Raw genomic sequence first — 23866 nt, 5'->3', positions numbered from 1 at the left:
ACTGAACTCCAGCCTGGGTGGCAGAGCGAGGGATGGAAGGAGGGAGGGAGGGAAGGAGGGAGGGAGGGAGGGAGGGAGGGGGGGAGGGAGGGAGGGAAGGAAGGAAGGAAGGAAGGAAGGAAGGAAGGAAGGAAGGAAGGAGGGAAGGAAGCAAACAAGCAAGCATGCGTATGTGGCATTCAACATAAAATCACATACACCCTACAAATCAACTGCCTTTAACTGCCCTCTCCCATTCCCTGCTTCCCCAGAGTTCCAGCTGTTGCCTCTAATCAATACATCTCATTCCCTACAATAGTTAAAGCTGCCATTTGGAATGCAATGTTGATGAGGGCATACTATTTTATTTCTTTTAATTTTCAAAGCACTCATACTATTTCGTTCTATCAAAGGACAAGGAAGAGAAGCAGTTTAGTGATGCTAAGTCCACACTCATCTGGATCATCTGGAATACAAAAAGCTCTATGTCTCTCTTCCTTTTGTTATAGCATTGCCTCTAATTATGCAATTCCTTCTTTTTTATATCAAGTAGTATTCAGCTTTACAACATATGTCAGTAATGCACAATCCTTCAAATTCTGCCTTCTGATGGAATATAAAATGCTGCAACAGTTCAAATATTGATACAATGCCAACAGGCATGTTCTCATTTCAAAGTGTAGGCTGCCATCTACTGACTATGATCCTCTCCCACTCCACATTCAGCTCACTTCAGAAAGTAAACTGATCTGGCACAAGAGGTTTTCTTTGCTTCATCATTTAAGGCAGTGTGACTTGATTGTTATAATGAACCATATCAACATAATCCTTTAGTTATTTTAAATACAAATTATCCTAAAAAAAAAAATGCTAAGCAGACAGTTATGCTTCTGTATAGCTAAAAATTCCTGGTCTATACTCAAAAGGGCATATAATTTTTTTAAGTATGTGACATTTTTAAAATATGCAAGAAAAATGCATTTTAATATCTTTTTCTTCACCCTTTCCTTTATTCTTTACTCCTGAAAGCAGAAGCTCACTTATTCTCATTAGTGTGTGTCTGTGATTTAATTTTTCTTCTTGATCAACATCCTCAACCTGAAATTATTAAAATGTAACTTGACTGCCCTAAAAAAAATTGTTAAAATTCACAGCAGCTGTTTACACTAAAGCTAAAAGAGTTACTTAGCCATTAGTTAGCTCAGGCTCCTGCCAAGACAGGAAACATAAATTCGCAGGTGTCCTCTAAGAGCACTGGACTTTTTTAAAGTAAGAGTTAGTTTCTCCCTGTTTTAACCTATTTTTTAAGGAAAATAAAATCAGACCAACCCAAATAATTAATGTTAGGGAGGGAAACCCTCCCTCTCTGCCTCTCAGGGAGCTGAGACAGTAGAGAGCAAAGGGTAAATTCACTCAACAGCATGCATTTCATAAATACTGTCTGACACAATATTAGGTCCTAGGAACGCATTCTGTGAAATAGTTTAAAGATCTGCTGCCTTTGACAACTGTCTGGTGTGAAGATAGAGTAGGGAAAAAAATACAGCACAACTTTCAAGACTTAAAAGATGCAGTGTGAATAGCGACAAAGAACTGCCTGGGTCTGCTTGGAGGATCTGGAAGAATTTCACAGAGGAACTTTCTGAAGGAGAAACTTGAGTCTACCAGGTAATCAGACAGGGGAGAGAGACTCAGATAGCATGTGCAAAGGAAGAAAGATGAAAAAACAACAGAGACTTAAGAGAAAAATCCAGTAACTTGACATTAGTTTTAATAAAAATAAAAATAAGCTCAAGTTCCTGCGTCTGTAGAGTAAAAAATAAAAAATAGATAAAATAGGACTGAGCGCGAGAGGCCAATGGAGTGCGGGAGCTGAAAGAGTCTTCGCAGACGGCCAATTACTTCCAAGATCTCTTTCCTGATGCCCATCTGTGGATCCCAGAGCCTGGCAAGTAGACATAGGACAGTACTGCTTTTAAAGGGACAGTACTGCTTTTAAAGGGACAGTACTGCTTTTAAAGGGACAGTGTTAGGAACCTTGGAAGCACAGCCAACATGTGTGACATTGAAGAAGCCACTAACCAACTCCTAGATGTGAACCTTCATGAGAACCAGAGGCCTGTACGACTGACAGAAAGTGACCTCACAAGTGAATCTGAGCTTCTAGTTACTATTGGAGCCACTTTACCTGCTGGCTTTGAACAAACAGCTGCAGATGAAGTGAGAGAGAAACTTGGGTCACCATGCAAAATCAGCAGAGACCGCGGCAAGATATATTTTGTCATTTCACTGGAAAGTCTGGCACAGGTTCATTGTCTGAGATCAGTTGATAACTTATTTGTGGTGGTTCAGGAGTTCCAAGATTACCAGTTCAAAAAAACAAAGGAAGAAGTTCTGAAGGATTTTGAAGACTTGGCTGGAGAACTTCCATGGTCAAACCCCTTAAAAATGTGGAAAATTAATGACAGTTTTAAAAACAAAAATAAAAGCAGATGAGGTCAGGTAGCTACCTAGGTAGATCTCAAAGTCTTTTGTATGTCCTGCTAAGAAATATGCATGTTAAAATGACCACACTGGCAGCAAGAGAGGGAATGGATTGGAGGGAGAATGAGACTAAAGAAGTTGTGATTGCTAAGAAAAGAAATGAAATTTTGCAAGCAGAGAAAAATTAAAGATCTGAAGTACTAGGGCAGTAAGAATGGAAAGAAGGGGCCAGATTAGATACAAGTGTACAACTTCACTGGTTGTAGAGAACTAGAAAGAAGAAAGACACTCAGAATTTCCCCAGTGTCTGGCTTAGGTAACTAAAGGGATGGTGACATAGTCACCAAAATAGGAAACGCACTAGGAGGCATACATTTGCTGGGTGGGTATAACAACCCTAGGTATGCAAATGCTGAGTTTGAATTGACTATGGGACACTGAGGTGAAACTGAATATACAGATCTGACACTCAGAAGTCTGAACTAGAGATAGAAATTCAGGAGTCACCAGTGGGTGAGCAGCAGATGGCATGGATAAAATGCACCAAACAGAAGAGGTAAGAAGCGAGTCATGGAAGAGGACCTGGGCAGACAGTCAACAGAGGACTCACCAGCCTATACAAGCACATGGCATGCTACCACACTGAGTCAGGCAAGATGGAATCGTGAAGTCTAGACATTGTTCCACAGCATAGCTACGCCGGATACAAAAAAGACTCAGTTACAGAAGTATAATTCTGTGTTTGAAATGTTAGTTAATATATACAAACATATTCCAATATAGTCTAGAAGTATATATTCCAAGATATGTACAGTGGTTATCTTCAAGTTATCTCTGAAAATAAAAGCAATTTTTATTTTCTTTATGCTTTTCCATATTCTCCAAGTTGTCTACAATGTATATGCATTACTTTTGAAATCAAATGTGTAAAGATTTTTAACTGCTTTTTAAAGATCTAAAAGTTTGTAACAGGAGTCTAAATGATCAGGAAAAATTATCTTTTGCCCAACTACGTCAAGCTCTAAGCAGTTATTAGAAGTAGGAGAAAGCAGAGGGACTGGACCCAGAAACTCAACCTGCTATAAATGGAAGAGACAAGACTAAGCTGGAAGTTCCCAATAAATGACATGGAACATGTGTGGGTTCTTGTATTTAAGTACAGCATAACCTCAGACACAGCAGAACAGAAAAAGACACAATTTTTAAAAAAATCTTAGAGACCCTCACTCCTCTCGCCCCGTGTGAACACACAAGCAACATAGAGCAATGGCAAAGGAAAGAAGAGAGGGAGATGTCAGCTCCTCCTAGCCCTCACAAGAACTGCTCTGCTGAATTCTAAATCAGATAAGACTAAAAGAAAAAATAAAGTGTCAAAAGCACTTCAAAGGTATCCCTTACAATAAGAGGTCAAAACACATCTCTTACACAGCAAGTCAGAAGAGTGGGAATTCAAAGATGGGCCAAAACGTACTCTGATGATTTTAACTGAGTCAAATGAAATTAATAAAAGCAATGGGGAAAAATCAATCACATGCCAATTAAAAGACATCAGCTGGGATAAAACAGATAAGAAGGATAATGTAATGGTTCATTATATGTCAACTTGACCGGGCTATGGCACCCAGTTATTAATATTTGGTCAAACACAGGTGTGGAAGTTGCTGTGAAGGTATTTTTTAGATTTTATTAGCCTTTAAATCAGTAGGTTTTGAATAAAGCAGATTACCTTATATAATGTGGGTAGGCCTTATACAATCAATTTACGGCCTTAAAAGAGTTCAGTTTCCCAAGCAAAAAGAAATTCAGCCCCAAGACGAAAACAGAAACCCTGCCTGAGTTTCAAACCAGCCAGGCTGCCCTATGGACTTGACAGCCCCACAATCACATGAGCCAGTTCTTTAAAAAATAAACCCCTCTCCCTCTCTCTCTTTTCTCAAAAAGGTAAAATTTGCTAATAGACAACCGACAGGCAGAATCTTGAACTAGAGGCAATGGAATTGAAATTGGCTGAGGCAGGCAGCAATAAAACACCAAAGGTTCTTGAACAGAAGAATGAAACAATAAATAATACATTTAATGATGATTATTTTGGAATCAATTACACTGTATATATAATATGAACCAGATCAGAGGGATACTAGAAGACATTTGAGGAAATCTAAGCCAAAGGATTTTGCAGGTGGCACTGGAAATGAAAAGGAATTCATCCATATAATGAGAATATAACAAAAAATTTAGTAGGCACATTTTGTACTTTTAAGATCTTTCAGTAAAATTTCTATCAGAATACTATTCATATAGATATTTACTTACCATATTTGTCTCGCAAGCCAACAGTGCATCTAAAGACTCCACCAAAGGCAACATCTTCACCAAATATTACTGAAAAACATTATTTAAATAATGTTTTATTTAATAATCCCTAAATAATGCTAACAATGAGAAATAAGTAATTTAAATGATTGCATTTTAAATCACAAAAGAGAAATGGACCATAGATATAGATTGAGGTTTCTCAACTTCTACATTATTGACATTTTAGACCAGACGATTCTTTTGTTGTGAGGGCCTGTCCTATGCACTGTAGATATATAGCAGCATCTCTGGTCTCTACCCACTGGACGAGAGTTACCACACACACACACACACACACACACACACAGAGTTGAGACAACCAAAAGTGCCTTCGCTTACATTGTTAAACGTAAAGACAGTTGTGGGAGTAGGGGCTAAGATCACCCCAGTTGAGAAAGAATCACTAATCTAGAATCTCATTTGTTTTATCCATGAAGAAAATGAGACCAGAGAAGTAGTAAAGTTACCAACTCAGAAAGCTAGAGGCAGAAATCATACTCCAGACTTCCAGGCCAGTGGTTTTTCCTGAGACATAGGATACAGTAAGTCAGCCATCAGAACATTCTAAGCTAAGGGAACAGTCACAAATAGAAAAGGGATTTAGTGTGTGAAGCAGAAAGGAGGCAAACATGATGGAATACAGTGAGCAAGGCAAAGAACGGTGTGAGTGGAAATTGGCAGGAGCTTTAAAATAGAGAGTATTCACAGAGCTGAGTGCTAGTCTCAAAATGCACCTAATCAGCTTTTTGGACTTCAAGAAAAAACTCACCCTTCTCTATGTTTGAATTTACTCATCTAGTTCAATCATTCTCAGGTAGCATTCAGAACAAATCAAGAGCTAATCATTCTTCAGTCCAGCTCTCAGTTCTCCCTAAAAAAAATCTGTTTTTCATTTAACCTTAAAACTACAGGTTTTCAAGTGGAAGCCCAATGTGTAGTAAACATACATACACACATTTATATACTGTATGTACAGAAATAGACAGATGTTAAATATATATGTATACACACATACATATATTTACTTCAATATACAAAATATACATATATTTATACAATATATGTATATGTGTATACATATACATATATTTACTTCAAATAAAAGTAAAGCCAATCAAAAATTTAGGAAACATACAATGGAAGAACAATTGGTTTTGCATAAATAATATGATGAAGATTAAGTTACTTATAAAATTATACATAAATATTATAATTTTTTCCAAAATACAATCTGAATGACAATGCATCCCAAAGGGAGGCATAAAATCAAGTCTTCATTTTAGAAATAAACAGCTGAATCAAAAAGTATTTTGTTTTTTCTATAGGCCAAAGAAACAGAAGTACATAGTAGGTTTTAATCCAGAAGTTACAAATATAATATCAGGACCACACATACTGTAAGAGGAAGCTGATTTGGTGTTAGATATACATGAGAACTAACTGGCAATAAGCGGACTAATGTTGCAATTCAATTATTTAGCCCTAATCATTTGGGCAGGACTTTGAAAACTTCAGGTAGATTCAATGTTAACCATTGAGCGCCACACAAATATTTCAAGCAAAGCTTCAATTCTGGAATTAACACAGCTACAACAATTCAAGCACAAATCAGGGTTACCTGCAGTAGGATCTTTGGCCAGTGAGTTATCCAAGGCACTTGTTATTGACTGGAAAAGATTCATTTTCTGAGTTTGCCCTGTAAAAATCAAAAAAAAATTTCATACATTGTAAAATATATAAAAACAACCAGTTTCTTAACAGTTGATTACAACTTGACTAAAATCAACATACAAAGAAAAGCATTATGCAAATTACTGAATTATTATAAGATAGAAAAGCAATACAGACCTGGAGAAGCTTGTTAATGGAGCAAAATGTACTCATATTAAATAATTTTTTGTAATAATATAAAAAAGGAAGAAAGAATATAACCAAGTGACTTAATGTGTATAGACAGTAAGACCTATGGGAAGTCGGAAAAGAGGACCAGTCAAAGTGAGTGGTCTGGGAAGACACTACAGACAGGCGTTAGGAACCAAGTCATAAGGAATACGCATGACCAGTGGCTTGTGTTAAATATGTTTTCAAAAGCAAATTGTCATGGACCGCAAAACAATAAGGAAAGCTAAAGATAAACGTTAGTACCCAGAACTGCTGGAGTTTGGAAAATACCATAATCTTATACCTAACCACATCATATTTAGTCCTTCTTATTGTCTTATTACTTAAATAGATTATCTGCGAGCCAGTGCCCATCCCCTAAATGGATTTTTTGGAAGGAATAAATGAAGCAGTAAATGTAATACACTCAGAACAGTACCTGACACAGTGAGTGCTGAATAAATATTAGCTATTTATTGTTAGATTCTGGACTCTGTCCATGTCCTTCCATCTTGACCTTGGTACTCTTCTGAATGGTATAGAAAATCTTCATTTGATAAAGTTATAAATGTTGGAATTCAGAAACATCATTACACTGGAGCTTTGATTCAAACCTAGGTGCCACCCAGTGCCCACAGTCAACACAGAACTTTAGGTCAACTCCTCTGCAAAAGTACAACTCAGAGCACAGAAAGCCTTCGGCCTAAATCTCCCAAATCCAGAAGCCTACTCTTCATCCTTGTGCCTGATCTATACACTGGTGGTTGCCTTAACCCACAGCATGCTGATAACAAATCTTTTAAATACCTACTGCTTACCCTGATCACTGCCCCACCTAACCTCCACGCTATTCAGTAGCCTAGTATGTCCCAACAGCCAAGGTGTAACTCCAAGTGTGGGTTATAACAGCTACTGTTACTGCCTTCAACTGTCTGACCATGGGACACTGGTCACTCGTCCTTTTCCTGGAGACGTATATTCTTCCCTAGCCAGGCATTGCTCCACAGCAGATTCTGAAATATGACATCTTTCTTCCTGTTATCCACCGATACCCCAGCCTTCTTCTGATGTTCTACCTGCTCTGGCATCTAATGTCTCCCTGATCCTTTCAACAGTACTGGATGCCCAGGCTTCAGGTTATGGCAATCCCCAGTCAGATATGTCCTCTGTCCTCTGTGCCCACAATCAGAGCCTGTTTCTACTCTTCTATTTGGTGGAGACAATAGGAATTTATTCAAAAATTATTTTATATCACCTATGGCAAAAGATATATAGTTATACCACAGGTCTAATCATACCACATGGCTAAGGCTATGCCACTTAATAGATACAGGCATATCTTATCTTATTGTGCTTCACTTTATTTTGCTCCACAAATATAGCAATTTTTACAAATTGAAAGTTTGTAGCAACACTGTATCAAGCAAGTCTATCAGCATCATTTTTCTAACAGCATGTGCTCACTTTGTGCCTTCATGTTTTGGTAATTCTCATAAAATTTTGAACTTTTGCATTACTATTACATCTGCTATCATGATCTGTGATCAATAATCTTTGAGATTACTGGTATAATTACCTTGGGGTACCACAGCCTTCTGACATTCTGCCATGGCACCCCAAGACAATTACATTAGTAACCTCAATAAATGTTACATGTGTTCTCACTGATCCACTGACCAGTCATTCCCCTTTCTCTCTCCCTTTCCTCAGTCTATTCCTTGAGACATAATATGAAAATTAGGCCAATCAAGAATTCTACAGTGACCTCTACGTTTTCAAGTAAAAGGAAGAGCTGCATATCTCACACTTTATAAGTTAAAAATGACTAAGCTTAGCACAGAAGGCATGACGAAAGTCCAGAGAATCTGAAAGCTAGGCTTCTTGCACCAAACAGCCTAGTTGTGAATGCAAAGGAAAAGCTATTGAAGAAAATTTAAAGTGTTACTTCAGTGAGCACACAAATGATAAAGCAAAATAGCCTTATTGCTGATATGAAGAAAATTTTAGTAGTCTGGATAGAAAATCAAATCAGACACAATATTCTCTTAAGCCAAAGCCTAACCTAGAACAAGGCCCTAACTCTTTTCAATGCTATGAAAGCTGAGAGGTGAGGAAGCTGCAGAAGAAAAATCTAAAGCTAGCAGAACTTGGTTCATGAGGTTTAAGAAAAGAAGCCATCACAGTGCATAAAACTGCAAATTGAAGTATAAAGTGCTGACGGAGAAGCTGCAGCAAGTTATCCAGATCTCACTAAGATCATTAATGAAGGTGGCTATACAAAACAACAGATTTTCAGTGTAGAAAAACAGTCTTCTAGGGAAAGAAGATGTCATTTAAGACTTCCCTAGCTAGAGAGGAGATATCAGTGCCATTTTTAACAGAGACAAAACAGCTTTCTATTGGAAGAGGCTATCTTGGGATTTTCATAGCTAAAGAGAAGAAGTCAATGTCTGGCTTCAAAGGACACGTGGACTCCTTTGTGAGGGGCTCATGTAGCTGGTGATTTGAAGTCGAAGCCAATGTTCATTTACTATTCTGAAAATCCTAGCACCCTTGAGAATTATGCCAAATCCACTCTGCTTGCTCTCTTTCAATGAAAACAACAAAGCTTGAATGATAGCACATTTACATCAGGATTTCCTGAATATTTTAAGTCGATTATTGAAACCTACTGCTCAGGAAAAAAACAAAACAAAAAAAACCAGATTCCTTTCAAAATATTACTGCTCATTGACAATGCACCTGGTCACCCACGAGCTCTAACAGAGATGTGTAAGATTAACATTGATTTCATGCCTGCTAATACATAAATTCTGTGGCTCGCAGATCAAGGAGTAATTTCTACTTTCAACTCCTATTATTTAAGAAATACATTTTATAAAGCTATATTTGCCATGAATAATGACTCCTCTGATGGATCTGGGCAAAGTAAATTGAAAATCTTCTGGAAAGGACTAACTATTCTAGATGCCATTTAGAATGTTCATGATTCATGAAATGTCAAAATGTCAACACTGGCCAGGTTTGGTGGCTCACATTTGTAATCCCAGAGCTTTGCGAAGCCAAGGAAGATGGATCACTTGAGGCCAGGAGTTCAAAACCAGTCTAGCCAACATGGTGAAATCCCATCCTCTACCAAAAATACAAAAAAATTAGCTGGGTGTGGTGGTGCACACCTGTAAACCCTGCTACTCAGGAGGCTAAGGCACAAGAATCATTTAAACCCAGGAGGTGGAGGTTGCGGTGAGCCAAGATCACACCACTGCACTCCAGCCTAGGTGATAGATTGAGATTCTATCTCAAAAAACAGTAAAAAAGAAGTTAGCGTTTATAGGAATTTGAAATAAATTGATAAATTGATTCCAACTCTCATGGATGACTTTACTTATTTATTTTTATTTATTTTTTTCAACCTCCACCTCCCGGGTTCAACCAATTCTCATGCCACAGCCACCCCAGGGATTACAAGCATGCACTACCATGCCTGCTATTTTTTTTTTTTTTTTTTTTTTTTTTAAGAACACGGCCCCACATTTTTTCCCAGGCTGGTCTCAAACTCCTGAGCTCAGATGATCCACCAGCCTTGGCCTCCCAAAGTGGTAGGATTACAGGCATGAGCCATTGTGCCCAGCCTCATGGATAACTTTGAAGAGTTCAAAACTTCAGAGGAGAATGTAACTGCAGACATGGTAGAAATAGCAAGAGAACTAGAAGTGCAGCCTGAAGATGTGACTTAATTGCTACAATCTCATGATAAAACTTTAATGGGTGAGGAGTTGCTCTTTATGGATGCAACCTGAAGAATTCAAAGCAAGTGAATTCTTGAGATGGAATCTACTGCTTTCTATAAATCCAAAGAAAGTGTATTCTTGAGATGGAATCTATTGCTGATGAAGATGCCATGAACACCGTTGAAATGACAATAAAAGACTTAGAATATTACATAAACTTGGGGGTACTGATTCCAATTCTGAAAAAAGTTCTACTGTGGTAAAATGCTATCAAACAACATCACATCCTACAGAGAAATCTGTCACGAAAGGAAGAGTCTATCAATGCAGCAAACTTCATTGTTGTCTTTTTTTTTTTTTTTTTTTTTTTGAAAAGAAGTTGTCACAGCCACCAAACCTTCAGCAATCACTACCCTGATCAGTCAGTAGCTATCAACATCAAGGCAAGGCCCTCCATCAGCAAAACATTATGACTTGCCAAAGGTTCAGATGATTGTTAGCAATTTTTAGCAACAAAATATTTCTTAATTACGGTATGTACATTGATCTTTTAGACATAATGCTATTGCACACTTACTACAGTACAGTGTGAACAAAATGTTTATACGCACTGGGAAACCAAAAAATATTGTGTGACTCACTTTACTGTAATATTCACTATATTGCAATATTCATTATATTGCAGTGGTCTGCAAACAAACCCACAATATCTCCGAGTTATGCCTGTACTTTCCTTAAATCCTTCTCCGTTTCATAAATATTCTTAAAGTATTTATTGGTGCCCAGCTTCAGAAGATAATTATTTTGGGTAAACAATTTTCCCAATCATAGTGACATTCCTGCTGACTCTCCTATTGCATACATTTCATAAAGTAAGATCTTTACTTGTCTATGAGGATTTCCATAGCTAGGAACCAAGCCAGAATAAACATATCTAAATATCTAAGTTGCTGTTTATTACAAGTCTGCTGAACATTCAGATTAATACTGAATGACATGATATCTTATTGCACTGATGCTCAGCAAGTTATTAGTAGGAAGGAAGCAAAGACTTTAATAATAAAAATCATACAAAATAAACGTAAATTATTGCTTGATAATCACAAAGAATCTACTCATCTTGTATAAAATAATTTACCAGTAAGTGTATTTAAAGGTAATTATTTCCATGTGAATACCTAAACTTTCACTCCTGAATACTTTTTTCAAATAGATTCAAAATTTTAGGGTTTTGGATTAATTGCTATTCTACCAGATACTTTTCTAATTTTTAAATGACAAATTTTAATGGAGCAACATTTACTTTTCAATTATTTTTCAAGGATACAGCATGATTTATGGATGAGGCAAGAAGATATCACAAGTTATTCACAGGTAAGAATTTTTAAAATGTGTATTTTCCCTAGAATTATTTATTCTCCTAGAGGATACACCAAAGACCATTGATAGACTATTCTTTGTCTGCCAAAGTAAGATAAACCTACTTATGGCGTGTGCTAACCAAAGTTGTACTACCGGTAAGACTGTTAAAAAAATAATTACATACATCACCAAAATTTATTAAATACAGCTAACAAATTATGCAATCACCAGTATTAATAAATGGCTACTACACTTTAAAACCAGACTGGTAATTCTTTGTCAAGATAAAACGATATAGCAAAACAAACAACAGCAAAATACAGCAGCACAATTTCTCCTAAATCAAGACTGCGAGTTAATAGTTGCCTACTGTTAAAAGGATGTGAGTTAATGGTTGCCTATGGCTGACAATGAGCTGCTTACTTGAAACTGTATTAAGTGAAGAATCCTGAATATGCAGGTCATTGGGATTGCTGAAAAAATGAGGTGAACTGTAGGCAGAATGTAAAGACAACAGAACATAAGCTCCAAGAGGATTGACATTCTTAAATGCCTTTGATCAGAGCTGTCTTCAGTGCTCACAACATGGCCTCACATGTAACAAATACTAAATAAATATTTGTTGAATGAATCAATGAACAAACACATGCAAACACTGTTTCAATAAAGGTTTAAAGAAACTAAAAGAAAAACGTTTAACCAATAACATCAAGAGAAAAGAATGTGTAAGAAAAAAGACCTAGCAATGCGACATTCAATGACAAATTGTAGAAGAAAGGAGGCAAATGAGAGGTGTTACTGCATCAACAGTCTGATAGTGTAGGTCTTTAATAACTATGTGGTGTGCAGCAGCAGCGTTGAAGGGAGAAAGAAGTCTCCCACAGGGACAGAGCATCTGAGAAAAGGGGCAAATGGTTTCCCAGGCAGCAATCTCCAGAAATAAGTAAGGCCAAGAGCAGAGCACATGGTCAGTGAGTATATTTATAGCTTAGACCCAAACACATAAAAATATACAGCTATGATACAGAAAATTAGGGACTATCTGCAGAGAGTAAAAGTTGTATCAACACGTTCGGCACTAGCTTTCCTCTCTGCTGCGTAGTTCTCGTTTTTTTTTTTTTTTGGTTTTTTTTTTTTGTTTTTTTTTTTTTTTTTTTTTTTTTTTTTGAAACGGTTTTTTTTTTTTTTTTTTTTTTTTTGAGATGGAGCCTTGCAGTGTCACCCAGGCTGTAGCGCAGTGGTGTGATCTCAGCTCACTGCAATCTCCACCTCCTGGGTTCAAGCAATTCTCCTGCCTCAGCCACCTGAGTAGCTGGGACTACAGGCATGCACCACCACACCCAGCTAATTTTTTTGTATTTTTAGTAGAGACAGGGTTTCACTGTGTTGGCCAGGATAGTCTCGATCTCCTGACCTCGTGATCTGCCTGCCTCAGCCTCCCAAAGTGCTGAGATTACAGGCATGAGCCACCATGTCCAGCCCAGTACTGCCTAGTTCTTTATATAGACCTGTGTATTACAGCACATTCTCATCATATTCCTCTTAGAAACCTCTTAGAAACACACAACTGACAATCAGTATATGCCTGGTGAAGCATGAAGAACAAATGATGTCAATGAAACAATCTAGCACTAATTCACATCGTGAAATAACAGGATGCATAAAACACTACCTATTTTCCCCAACAAAACCTCCACCCTCCCTCCAGATACCCTGTTCTCCAGGAATCCCTTTCTATTTGCCAGGTGCGTACCTCTATCTTATTCTGAACTCTACTGAAGAGTTAGCCAACATCTACTTCATAAAATAAGATTGAGAGAGAATCCAAATGTTAGGGACAGAAAATTTGTATTAAAACGTAAATGGCCCAGGCACAGTAGTACATGACTATAGTCCCAGCTACTTAGTGGGCTGGGGCAGGAGGATTGCTTGAGCCCAGGAGAGTTCAGGGTTGTAGTATATGATGATTGTGCCTGTGAATAGCCACTGCACTTCGGCCTGGGAAACACGGCAAAAGCTCATCTCTTAAAAAAAAAAAAAAAAGAAATGAAAAACTCATAAATGCAATTGCCATTTTAAGGTGCTAGTGTGATATTGTGCTGGCCTAGAGCCAGAACCAGAGCAAAACTATTTTATAAAATGCAAAACTGTTTTTAGATAAGTTGAAATGGCTGCCCCATTCTCCTCACAATAACTACTGTCCTTGGCCTCTGTAAATAGAACTGCCAGTTTGTTCTTCAAAACTATGTAAAGCTGCTTACCTTTTCTTATCAGTAACTGCTCTCTGTGGCCCTAATGTGACAGGCATGCAGTCCTAACCCATGCCATCTTGGCTCCTGCGACTTGTAATAAGTAACTAAGGTCTGTGATTTCCACCTTAACCAGATAATGTGTAAACAAATGTTTATCTTGACTTCTGGAAACCACTTAAGTAACAAACGGAATGACAAAAGTCCCCATCCCTTGGAATGTCCGGGGAACCCCACCCTCATCTCTGCCCAGGAGGTAATTTACAGAATCCACTAGCCCTCGGAATGTCTGAAGCCTTTTCATCCCCATCCCTGCCCCTCACCCCCACTCCCAAGGTGGTTTTTCGGGTATAAAAAATCGTGGCACCCTCCTGTTGCCGCCACAGGTTGGAGAGACGTGAGTCCTCTGTGGTCGCCGGCATAATAAATGACCCTGCAACCTGGCATACTTTTGTCTTGTGATAACTTTCTACGCTAGTATTGCCACATTTCCATGATAAGAAAGGAAGTAAATGGTATTGGCAGGGCAAGGCAGGAAGGGTTAACTAAAGACAACAAAAATAAGAGGAACAAACGTATAAAGTTGAAGAGACTGTGTCTAGAGTCTTCGGGTTGCCCCATCTCAAGGCAACTAGTAACTTCTGTCAAGGAACAATGGTGCTTCCCTTCCTTTAAACTGGCTCCTCTATTGAATCTCTACGTGGTTTTAAAACCCCTTTATACGTTGATGACTCCCAAATGGTTATCTCCAACCCAGCCAGGCCTCTTCTCTGAGCTTCTGACTTTTATATCCAACAGTCATCAGTTCTCCACTTGGGCGTCTTAGGCTTTTCAACAAGCACAAAGCTGAACCTGGTGTCAGCTCCCAAAACTATTTTTTTCCATCTTAGCAAACAGCACTACCCCCTACCCAGGTACCCAAGCCACAGACCAGTGAGGTATCTTCAATGTCTTCCATTTATTTGTCCTTCACATCCAACCTATCAAATCCTACTTCCAAGTGTATTACTTCCAAAATATAGCTTAAATCTAGCAGTACTAATCGGGCATGGTGGCTCGTATCTATAATTCCATCACTTTGGGGGGCAAAGGCAAGAGGACTGCTTGAGCCCAGGAGTTCAAGACCAGCCTGGGCAACATGGTGAGACCCTGTCTCTACAAAAACCACAAAAAATTAGCCAGGCGACAGGCCGGGGCCACTCTCCAGTGTTACCTGAAGGCCAAGGGGGGATGAGGATAGCTGCTAATACCAGGAGGGGGATAGGAAGGACTCTTTTCTATCTATCTTTTCCCTATGTGTGTAATTGGCAGCTCATCCAGGATAAATTCACATCCTGGTGCATGCCTGTAGTCCCAGCTACCCTGGAGGCTGAATATGAGGATGAATAGGAGGATAACCTGAGCCTAGGAAGTAGAGGCTGCAGTGAGCCATGATTGAGCCTAGGCAACAGAGTGAGACCCTGTCTTTAAAATAAATAAATATATATATATATATATATATATATATACACACATACATACATACACACACACACACACACACACACACATAGCACTACCATATTCTATTGCAGAGCTCACCATTTCTTTCCTTTGAGGTAGAATAGGTCTGGAGGCAGGGAACCTAAGGTCAATTCAGGCTGACCTCCTAGAACTAAATCAAAAGGAAAACCCCAACTTTCCAAACCCAGGTAACAAAAGGACCAGAGGCTACTCCCTTTGTAATCCTCCAGCCCCTTTTCTGCATGGCAGATGAAAACATTCAGGGTACCTCTGATCTCCTCAGGCTGGTCATGGGCCAAGTCTTCACTTGCACAGGAGTATAACTTTGTAACTTCACTTCAGCTTCTGATTGGTTGCAGAAAGTGACCAATCAGACTGACCATGAGGCCATTACTTCATTTACACAGGGCATACATTAATCCATGGGAAATCTCTAAAAGATATTCAAACCCCAGGAAATTCTGTAACCTGCACTCTTAAGCCACTAGCTCAAGTCTGCTCTTACCTATGGAGTGTACTTTCATTTTCAATAAATCTCTGCTTTTATTGCTTCATTTTTTTCCTTGCTTTCTTTGTGCCTTTTGTCCAATTCTTTGTTCAAAACGCCAAGAACCTGGACATCTTCCACCAGTAACATATTTTGGTAAGCCATCCAGGAGGTAAGCCCAAAGTTGGAGATTTATTTTTCTTCTCCTTTCCCTTTTCCTATCTGCTCCATACAGGGGAATGCTTTTCTCTCTCTTTTCCCCTTTCCAACTCGGGCCCCTCAGCAGACAGTGCCTAACTAGGCACAGAGGCAACTGCAGGTTTCTGGCCAGAGCCACTCTCCAGTGAAACCAAGAGTTTTCTATGTGGAAGCCACCACCACGCAGTTTGGATGAGAGACCTCAGTCCTTTTCCTTTTTTCTTTTTCTGTCTTTCAGTGGCCTAGTCGCTCCTTAGTAATTGTGGGCAACTGGCCAGGGCCACTCTCCAGTGTTACCTGAAGGCCAAGGGGTAAATGGGGATAGCTGCCCATATCACAAGGGAGAAGCGGAGGACTCTTTTCTATTAGTACCTATTAGGAATTCTATGAGGAATTTCTAGTAGTACCAAGCTGCCTAGTCCCCGGCTATAGTCCCTGATCCCTACGTGTGTTGCAATTGGCTGCAGCAGCTCACAGGGTGAATTTACACATTTCAGGTGACTTAAACCTTCTTTTCTTATGATAAATTCTCCTACAGGGTTCTTAAGCCAAATTACCCTATAGAGTTAACCAGTAATGGTAAACAATAATGTTTCTTAGAAGTTTTGACCTCCTTTATCCTACTCTGACCGGCTAAGGACAAAAGAAATGCACCCAGCCTCTGGTTTCTATCATTGAAGTTCATGGCTATCAATCTAGTGGAATGGGAAGCAAAGGAAAGTATGGCCTTATCAAACTATAAGGATGCTAGAAGTCGAGGCCTTTATCCAGGGACAAAACAAAGTTCATAGTAGGCCATCACCTCTGGGGGGAAAACACACAAAGCAGCACCCATGCCCAACTAAAGTCAGAGATGTCTGACACTCTAAGATTTGACCCCAAAAGGGGACACCCCGGGGAATCCAACTCCAGACCTGAACCTCTCCATAGGGGATGCCCTCAGCAGAGGCTCTGAGGTCTAGTGAAAGGCCTCCCTGGAATTTTCTCTTGCAGGTGACAATGAGACAGTTTGGACATTCTTGGGGCTTATTTGTTGCTGCAGCAGTTGGACTGTGTTCTGGGCATTGTTTTTGTGTGTTTGATATAGTCATGGGAAATAAGGATTCAGTAAACTTGATATTCTTTTGCAATACTGTTGGCCCCCATTGTTGTTTGAAATTCTGGAGTTTGCTGTTGAATAGGACAGTGGGATGCAGGTGCATGTATCCAGGCTTTTGTACTGCTGTTCTAAGTAGGATCAGGCCTGGTTAGTATGTGATGTTCTCCTTTAGTGCTGTTTGGTCCCAGTGTTTGGAGTCTGGAGAGGTTTGCCCTTTAAAAATCAAACTACCAGGGAAACTGCTTTACCCAAAATTTTGGTTCACAGCCTTCATTGGATTATCCATTGGGGCAAACAAAGTAAAACCAGTGGGCTTGTATTGCTATTTCATGGCTAGAATTCCAAGGTAAAAGCTACTGGATCCTCATATGTGTGTGTATATCCATGTCTAGATGTGTTTATTTGTATGTACATTTGTTATATGTCGTGTCTACCAAATTGGCTTATAATTAAGGGAGAGCTCATAAATTAAGTAAGTCTAAACAATTTTCAAGTTTAAATGACTTAAGTATAACTTTACTAAACAAACTGGTACTGGAGTGCTTACTGATCATGTGCCTAGAGTGAATTTCTTGATTGGACAGTATGTATGCTGATACTGGTAGAATTAGGGATATTGAGTTGTGTATCAGGAATAAAATATTCATTATGTGGATTTTTGGGGGGCTCTGGATAACACTGTAGCCTCCAGAGTGGACTAAGTAGGAAAAATGTAGGGATGGTTTCCTGTTTGTTTTTGCATCTAATATTCATTTGTTTGCCATTTGATCTCCTTCAGGTTTTACTTGTTGTATATGCATATATATAAAATCACAGTTGTTGTTGTTGTTGTTGTTGTTGTTTTAGTTCTTAGTGGAAGGCTTTTATTTGTTTCTGTGAATAGTTATTTTTGTTTCCTGTGAATTTCCAGCAAGTCATCATGTGTTCTATTTATCTGGAATTCCTAGGCTACCTATTTCAGGCCTGCAGGAATTGATGGAACACACCAGCCACTTGAAATTTGGTTGGTTTTGCTTGCCTCTGATAATCTAGACAGCAAAGGCTCTTGCTTCAAATGCAAGAAAAATGAGAATTGGATAAAGGACTGTAGAAAGCCCTTGCCAGTCCCCTACCAAAAATGTGAGGGCACTAGTTATGACCCCTGGCACTGGAAGACTGACTGGTCCTGCTCTCACCTAGGGGTTCAGTTAGGCAAAACTCTAGCAGTCCAAAAAGAAAAATCAGATGAAGACTGAAGGGGCCCGGGGTCTTCCTCAACACCACTGTTCAGGAACATCATAATTACTACTCAGGAGCCCCAGGTAACTGGATGTCATGGGCATCCAAGTTCAGTTTCTCTTCTACACAAATTCAGTTTCTTTCCTTGCTGCTTATGTTGGAAAACTTTCCTCCCAAGCCACAAGCATTATGGAAATAGAAGGAAAGCCATAAATAAGATCCTTTACTCCTCCTTTCATTTGTCAATTTGAGAAACAAATCTTCCAACAGGAATTTCTATTAGTACCAAGCTGTCTAGTCCTGCTGTTGAAAAGAGATATACGTACTAATATGTGGTTAAAATAGGGTCACTACTACAATTTAAGCATCATCTGGTGATACTGCTAATAGTCAAAAATACAGACAATGTCCCAGACATATTAATAAACAGGTTAACCCACTGTCATGGTATACTGGAAAACCAGGACAGGCTAAAACAGCAATGCCAGTCAAAATACAGCTTAAAGATCCCCAGCTATTTATTTTCCCAATCAAAAACAATACCTATAGGCCGGGCGCGGTGGCTCAAGCCTGTAATCCCAGCACTTTGGGAGGCCGAGGCGGGTGGATCAAGAGGTCAAGAGATCAAGACCATCCTGGTCAACATGGTGAAACCCCGTCTCTACAAAAACTACAAAAAATTAGCTGGGCATGGTGGCGCGTGCCTGTAATCCCAGCTACTCAGGAGGCTGAGGCAGGAGAATTGCCTGAACCCGGGAGGCGGAGGTTGCGGTGAGCCGATATCGCGCCATTGCACTCGGGCCTGGGTAACAAGAGCGAAACTCCGTCTCAAAAAAAAAAAAAAAAAAAAATACCTAATTAAGCTGGAAGCAAGGAAAGGCCTAGCATCCACAGCTGAGGTAGTACTTACATATGGGCTCTTAAGATCCTGAAGTTCTCCCTATAATATCCCTACCTTTGCTGTTCTAAAGCCTTCCAGGTATTACTGGCTACCACAAGACTTCAGAATAATTAATGAGGCCGTTATCTCTGTCCACTCATTGGTGGCAGATCCATATACTCTCCTGGTTCAGGTGCCAGGGGATGCTAAATGTTCTCAGTCCTAGACCTAAAAGATTTCTTTTCCACTTCTCTGGCCCCAGAATCCCAATACCTTTTTGCCTTTGAATGGGAAAATCCTAATACCAAAGAAAAACAACAATACATTTGGACAGTGCTCCCCCAGGGTTTTCAGGATAGCCCCCTTTTCTTTGCTTGAGCCTTAGAGTGGGATCTGAGAGGTTTGCAATTAAGGAATGGGAGTATATTCCAGTATACAGATGGCCTTCTTGTGGGTAGCCCAACCCTGGATGAAAATACTATAAAAGCTTTGAATTTCCTGGCAGACAAAGGTACAAAGTGTCCAAAAAGAAGATTCAGATTACCCTCCAACAGGTCCACGATCACATCCTTAGCAGCTAGCAGAGTCTGGCATCCAGAAGAAAATAAAAATCCATAGAATGACTGAATAAACAAGCTCACATCCATATAATGCCCACGAATCAGGGGCATGGAAAGGCCAGGATGAACTGTTCTCAGAAAACAGCACAGTGTAATAAAGGCAGCAAACATACCAGCATAAAGCAGCATCAGTGTCACCTACTCAGAATCTAATCTGACTACCTCCTATTTAAGGAGTACCTTTTATATGTCAAAACAACCAAAATAAAAGAGTCAAAAGTATTTGCAGCACATGTGAAAAGCAGAAAGTATCTTTTTCAATATTTTTAATACACAAAATATTAGTATATAAGTAGTATGGGAGGCTTTGGAGTCAAACACATCACGATTCAAACTCTGGCTTTGCTACTTACCAGACTTGGGCAAGTACTAACACTTCTGAGCCTCAACTTTCTCATCTTTAAAATGAGCATAATAATATCTAGCTCACAAGGTTACTGTGAAGATTATAAACTGATGTCTAACACAACACCTGGAAAAGAGCAGCTATGCAATAATGATAGATAGTATTGGTATTGATGGGAAAAATACTGAGTATACTTTTAAAAATAAGTAAAAATAAGTCAAGTTAACAAAAACATAAGAAAATATTCCTCAATGGAAATGAAACAAATAAAAAGTAAAACAAAGTACAGTTAGCACAAAATACCCAAGAATGTACATGCACACACTTGATTTTAGCATTAACATCCAATACTCACACTCTTATACATATCATGGGGTATAAACTGGAGTATAAATTTGAACTATGCATTAAAACATTCAGGACTCTATGCTAAAGAAATAATCTCAGATACATAAAAGCCATATACATGAAATGCTTATATCTACATTATTTATAAAATTGCAAAACTGTAACAACAAAAACATAATGGTAATTATTTAAAGGTTCCACTTCTTGAGCGAATGCTTGCTTCTCAGTTGTCAAACATTGTGATAAGTATATCACTAATATTGTTTTATGTAGCCCTCATAACAACCTTCTGAAGTAAGTATTATTTTTAACCCCTTACATATGAAGAACCTGAGGCGTACAGAGGATAACTCCAAAGTTACAGAAAGCCAAAACAAGATCAAGCTTAGGACAATCAGATTCCAGGGTCAAGATTTTAACTTGTAAAAGAATTGTAGCATCTTTACTCAACGGAACATTTCTTCTAAATTCTCAAGAACATTATAAAAACTACATTCTAGGAAAATGCTTCTGATTAAATAAGTTGTATTTGTATTAAAACTAAAAGTAGGAAAATACTAAATTGAAAGGAAATACCTGTAAGGATACACATCAAAACAAAATGAAAAAAAAAAAAGAGAAAGGATACACACCAAAATGTTAGCAATATTTACTATAGTGGGTGATTTTTTTTTACTTTTTCTCCATTATCCAAATTATCTGTAATATGCTTGTATTATTTTTATGATAGGAATAAGCTTATAAACATGGTATCATTTTACTTAGATTTTAGTAAATTTACAACTATGGAAAGGTGGATTAAGAAAACCTGCACTGTTTCTCAAGTATTAGGCCAAAATTTCCTTGCTTTGAAGACAGAATTGAGGGCTCATTTTGGTGGTGGGAAAAAAAAAACCCTACTATTAACCTTCATAGTACCTACTGTTAGATGAGACACCCTCCTAGTAAATCTACACACATTTTAGTACATTGTTTAGACTAGAAGCTCTGAAATCTCTGGAAGCTCTGGAAAGACCAATTAGATTCAAAAGCTGGAGCTTTGGAGCTACCACTAACTTATCTGTGTAATCTTGGACAAACTGTCTCAAGACTTCCATTAACCTAACTGCAAAACGGGAATAAAAACATTACTAACCTTTTAAGGTTGTTCTAAGCCTTAAATGAGATGATAAAACGTACACACAGTGCCTGGCCCTGGTAAGCACTCAATAAATCTTCATTCTTACCCACAAGGAAAGACATACTTCCAAAAATGTCAGCTCAAACATGTACGTGAGAAGTTATTAGACAAGGAAGCAATACATGTTTCCCTACAATTTCCTGATATTCTGATGAGAAACACTGGATCTTTAGAACATCACATGAAACTTGCAGAAATGGTAAAAATCATGTAATAGTCACACTATGAGGAGTTTGCCACATTCCCTCCTATGGCTTCCTTCTCCCATCACCTTCACCTACTTGGCTAAGTAGCAGCATACTGCAGGCACAAGCTCAGTATTAAGCTCAAGTGGAAAGACTGGATTCTTTCTTATCTGTAGGAAGAACCTGTTCTGTGACCTTGGGAAAATCAACTCAGTTACTTAGTCACAGCAGAAAAAAAAAAAAAAATATATATATATATATATATATGGATATATATGCTTTTTTTGTTTTGTTTTTTTCTGTAGATAAGAAGAAACCAAGGGACAAAGTAACTTGTGTCTGTGGATAAAAATGAACATGGAATCCTTACGATACATATATATCACCAAAGCTAGTGGCCCAGTCCCGAACAGGCTGGAACAACACCTAATGCCTGAGTTGGGAAAGCAAGGATGGAGGAGAAAGGAAGGGGGGCGTTCCCTGGGCACCACCCCTCCACCCTCAGGCCCTTCCAGACAGCAGCATGCCCTCTCACCCATCTCAAAGGTGCGGGGGAGCGGGGGCTGCGTCCCGAGGGCGGAACAGTGACAAAAATTAGAGCAAGAAGTGAATCACAGTTAGACCCTGGGGCAGGGAGGTTCTAGAGCGTAAGGCAGGATTAAGCTGGGATGCAAGGACTGCTGCCTGCCGGCCCCTGCCCCTCGCGAGCGTCTGCGAGCCTGGGAGTCTGGGCTGCAGCGAGACCCGGTGGGCAGTCCCTGGCTCACCGTACTCCCGGGGCTCCGGGTCCGGCTGGAAAGTGAAATGAGCCACCTGCCGCCTCTGGGCCGCATCCTCGCCAGTCACGGTGGGGTGCAGAAAGCCCCGCGCCAGGCCCGCGCCACAGAGCCGACGCCAGTGCCCCTCAGCCCCTGCCGCCCTGAGGCTGAACAGCCACCTGGCAGCCGAAGCCACAGCCGCCATCCCCGCTTGCCGCCGGGTTTCTTAAGCAATGCCGCGGCTGGCTGCCAGTGGGGAGGGCGGAGTACCCGAGACGGCTTCCACATTGGTCGGGCCAGAGGGGCGTTCCCGTGAAATGGACCAACCGGAACTGGAAATTCCGGGGCGGGGAAGTCGACGTGACTAGGTGGCCGGCTTCTGCTCCTTGTGCGCATGCGGAAAACGGGCTTGAGGCGACGGAGGTGGAGCCAAGGAAATAGTTTCTGGGGTGGAGCCTCCCCGACGCCAGCTGTGCTGGCCTGGCTTGAGGACCCGAGTCTGCAAAGTTCCACACAGTGCCTGGAAGCGATCTTTTCCGGTGTCATCTACAGTGCCATTTCCAATGGTTGTTTTCATTTTAAGATCCATACTTTTTTTTTTTAATGTAACCCTTTTTTCTCCTCTCCTATTCTGTCTCTATTATTGTGTGAAAGCTGAAGAAAGGTACTGATTGGCATTGGTTATTGGTTTTGACTTTCAGAAAACTGCTGGAGTCACTGCTCAAAGCCTCCACTCCTTATTCACACCCTCCTTGAAATGCTTAATAAGCATATATCAATTTTTTTTTTTTTTTTTTTTTTTTTTATATATAAATATATCAATTTTTTTTTTTTTTTTTTTTTGACGGAGTTTCGCTCTCGTTACCCAGGCTGGAGTGCAATGGCGCGATCTCGGCTCACCGCAACCTCCGCCTCCTGGGTTCAGGCAATTCTCCTGCCTCAGCCTCCTGAGTAGCTGGGATTACAGGCATGCGCCACCATGCCCAGCTAATGTTTTGTATTT

At 39.6% G+C, this 23866-nt stretch overlaps 1 protein-coding gene across 1 annotated transcript in view; it reads right to left on the bottom strand.

The window, feature by feature from the left end:
* BCKDHB (branched chain keto acid dehydrogenase E1 subunit beta) overlaps positions 1-23147 on the bottom strand; it is a 96164-nt gene extending 73017 nt beyond the window's left edge. The window contains exons 1-3 of the mRNA XM_017536418.2: positions 22873-23147; positions 6437-6514; positions 4777-4845 (exon numbers count right to left, since the gene is read on the bottom strand). Coding sequence (XP_017391907.1) covers positions 4777-4845; positions 6437-6514; positions 22873-23068 — 343 coding nt within the window. The 5' untranslated portion in view covers positions 23069-23147. The remainder of the gene's footprint in view (positions 1-4776; positions 4846-6436; positions 6515-22872) is intronic.
* Between the last annotated feature and the right edge of the window lie 719 nt (positions 23148-23866).

Source organism: Cebus imitator, unplaced genomic scaffold (assembly GCF_001604975.1).
Source record: "Cebus imitator isolate Cc_AM_T3 unplaced genomic scaffold, Cebus_imitator-1.0 Scaffold98, whole genome shotgun sequence".
Lineage (NCBI taxonomy): Eukaryota > Metazoa > Chordata > Mammalia > Primates > Cebidae > Cebus > Cebus imitator.
The sequence above is the reverse complement of the archived record's forward strand: the minus strand, read 5'-3'. Positions and strand labels throughout refer to the sequence as shown.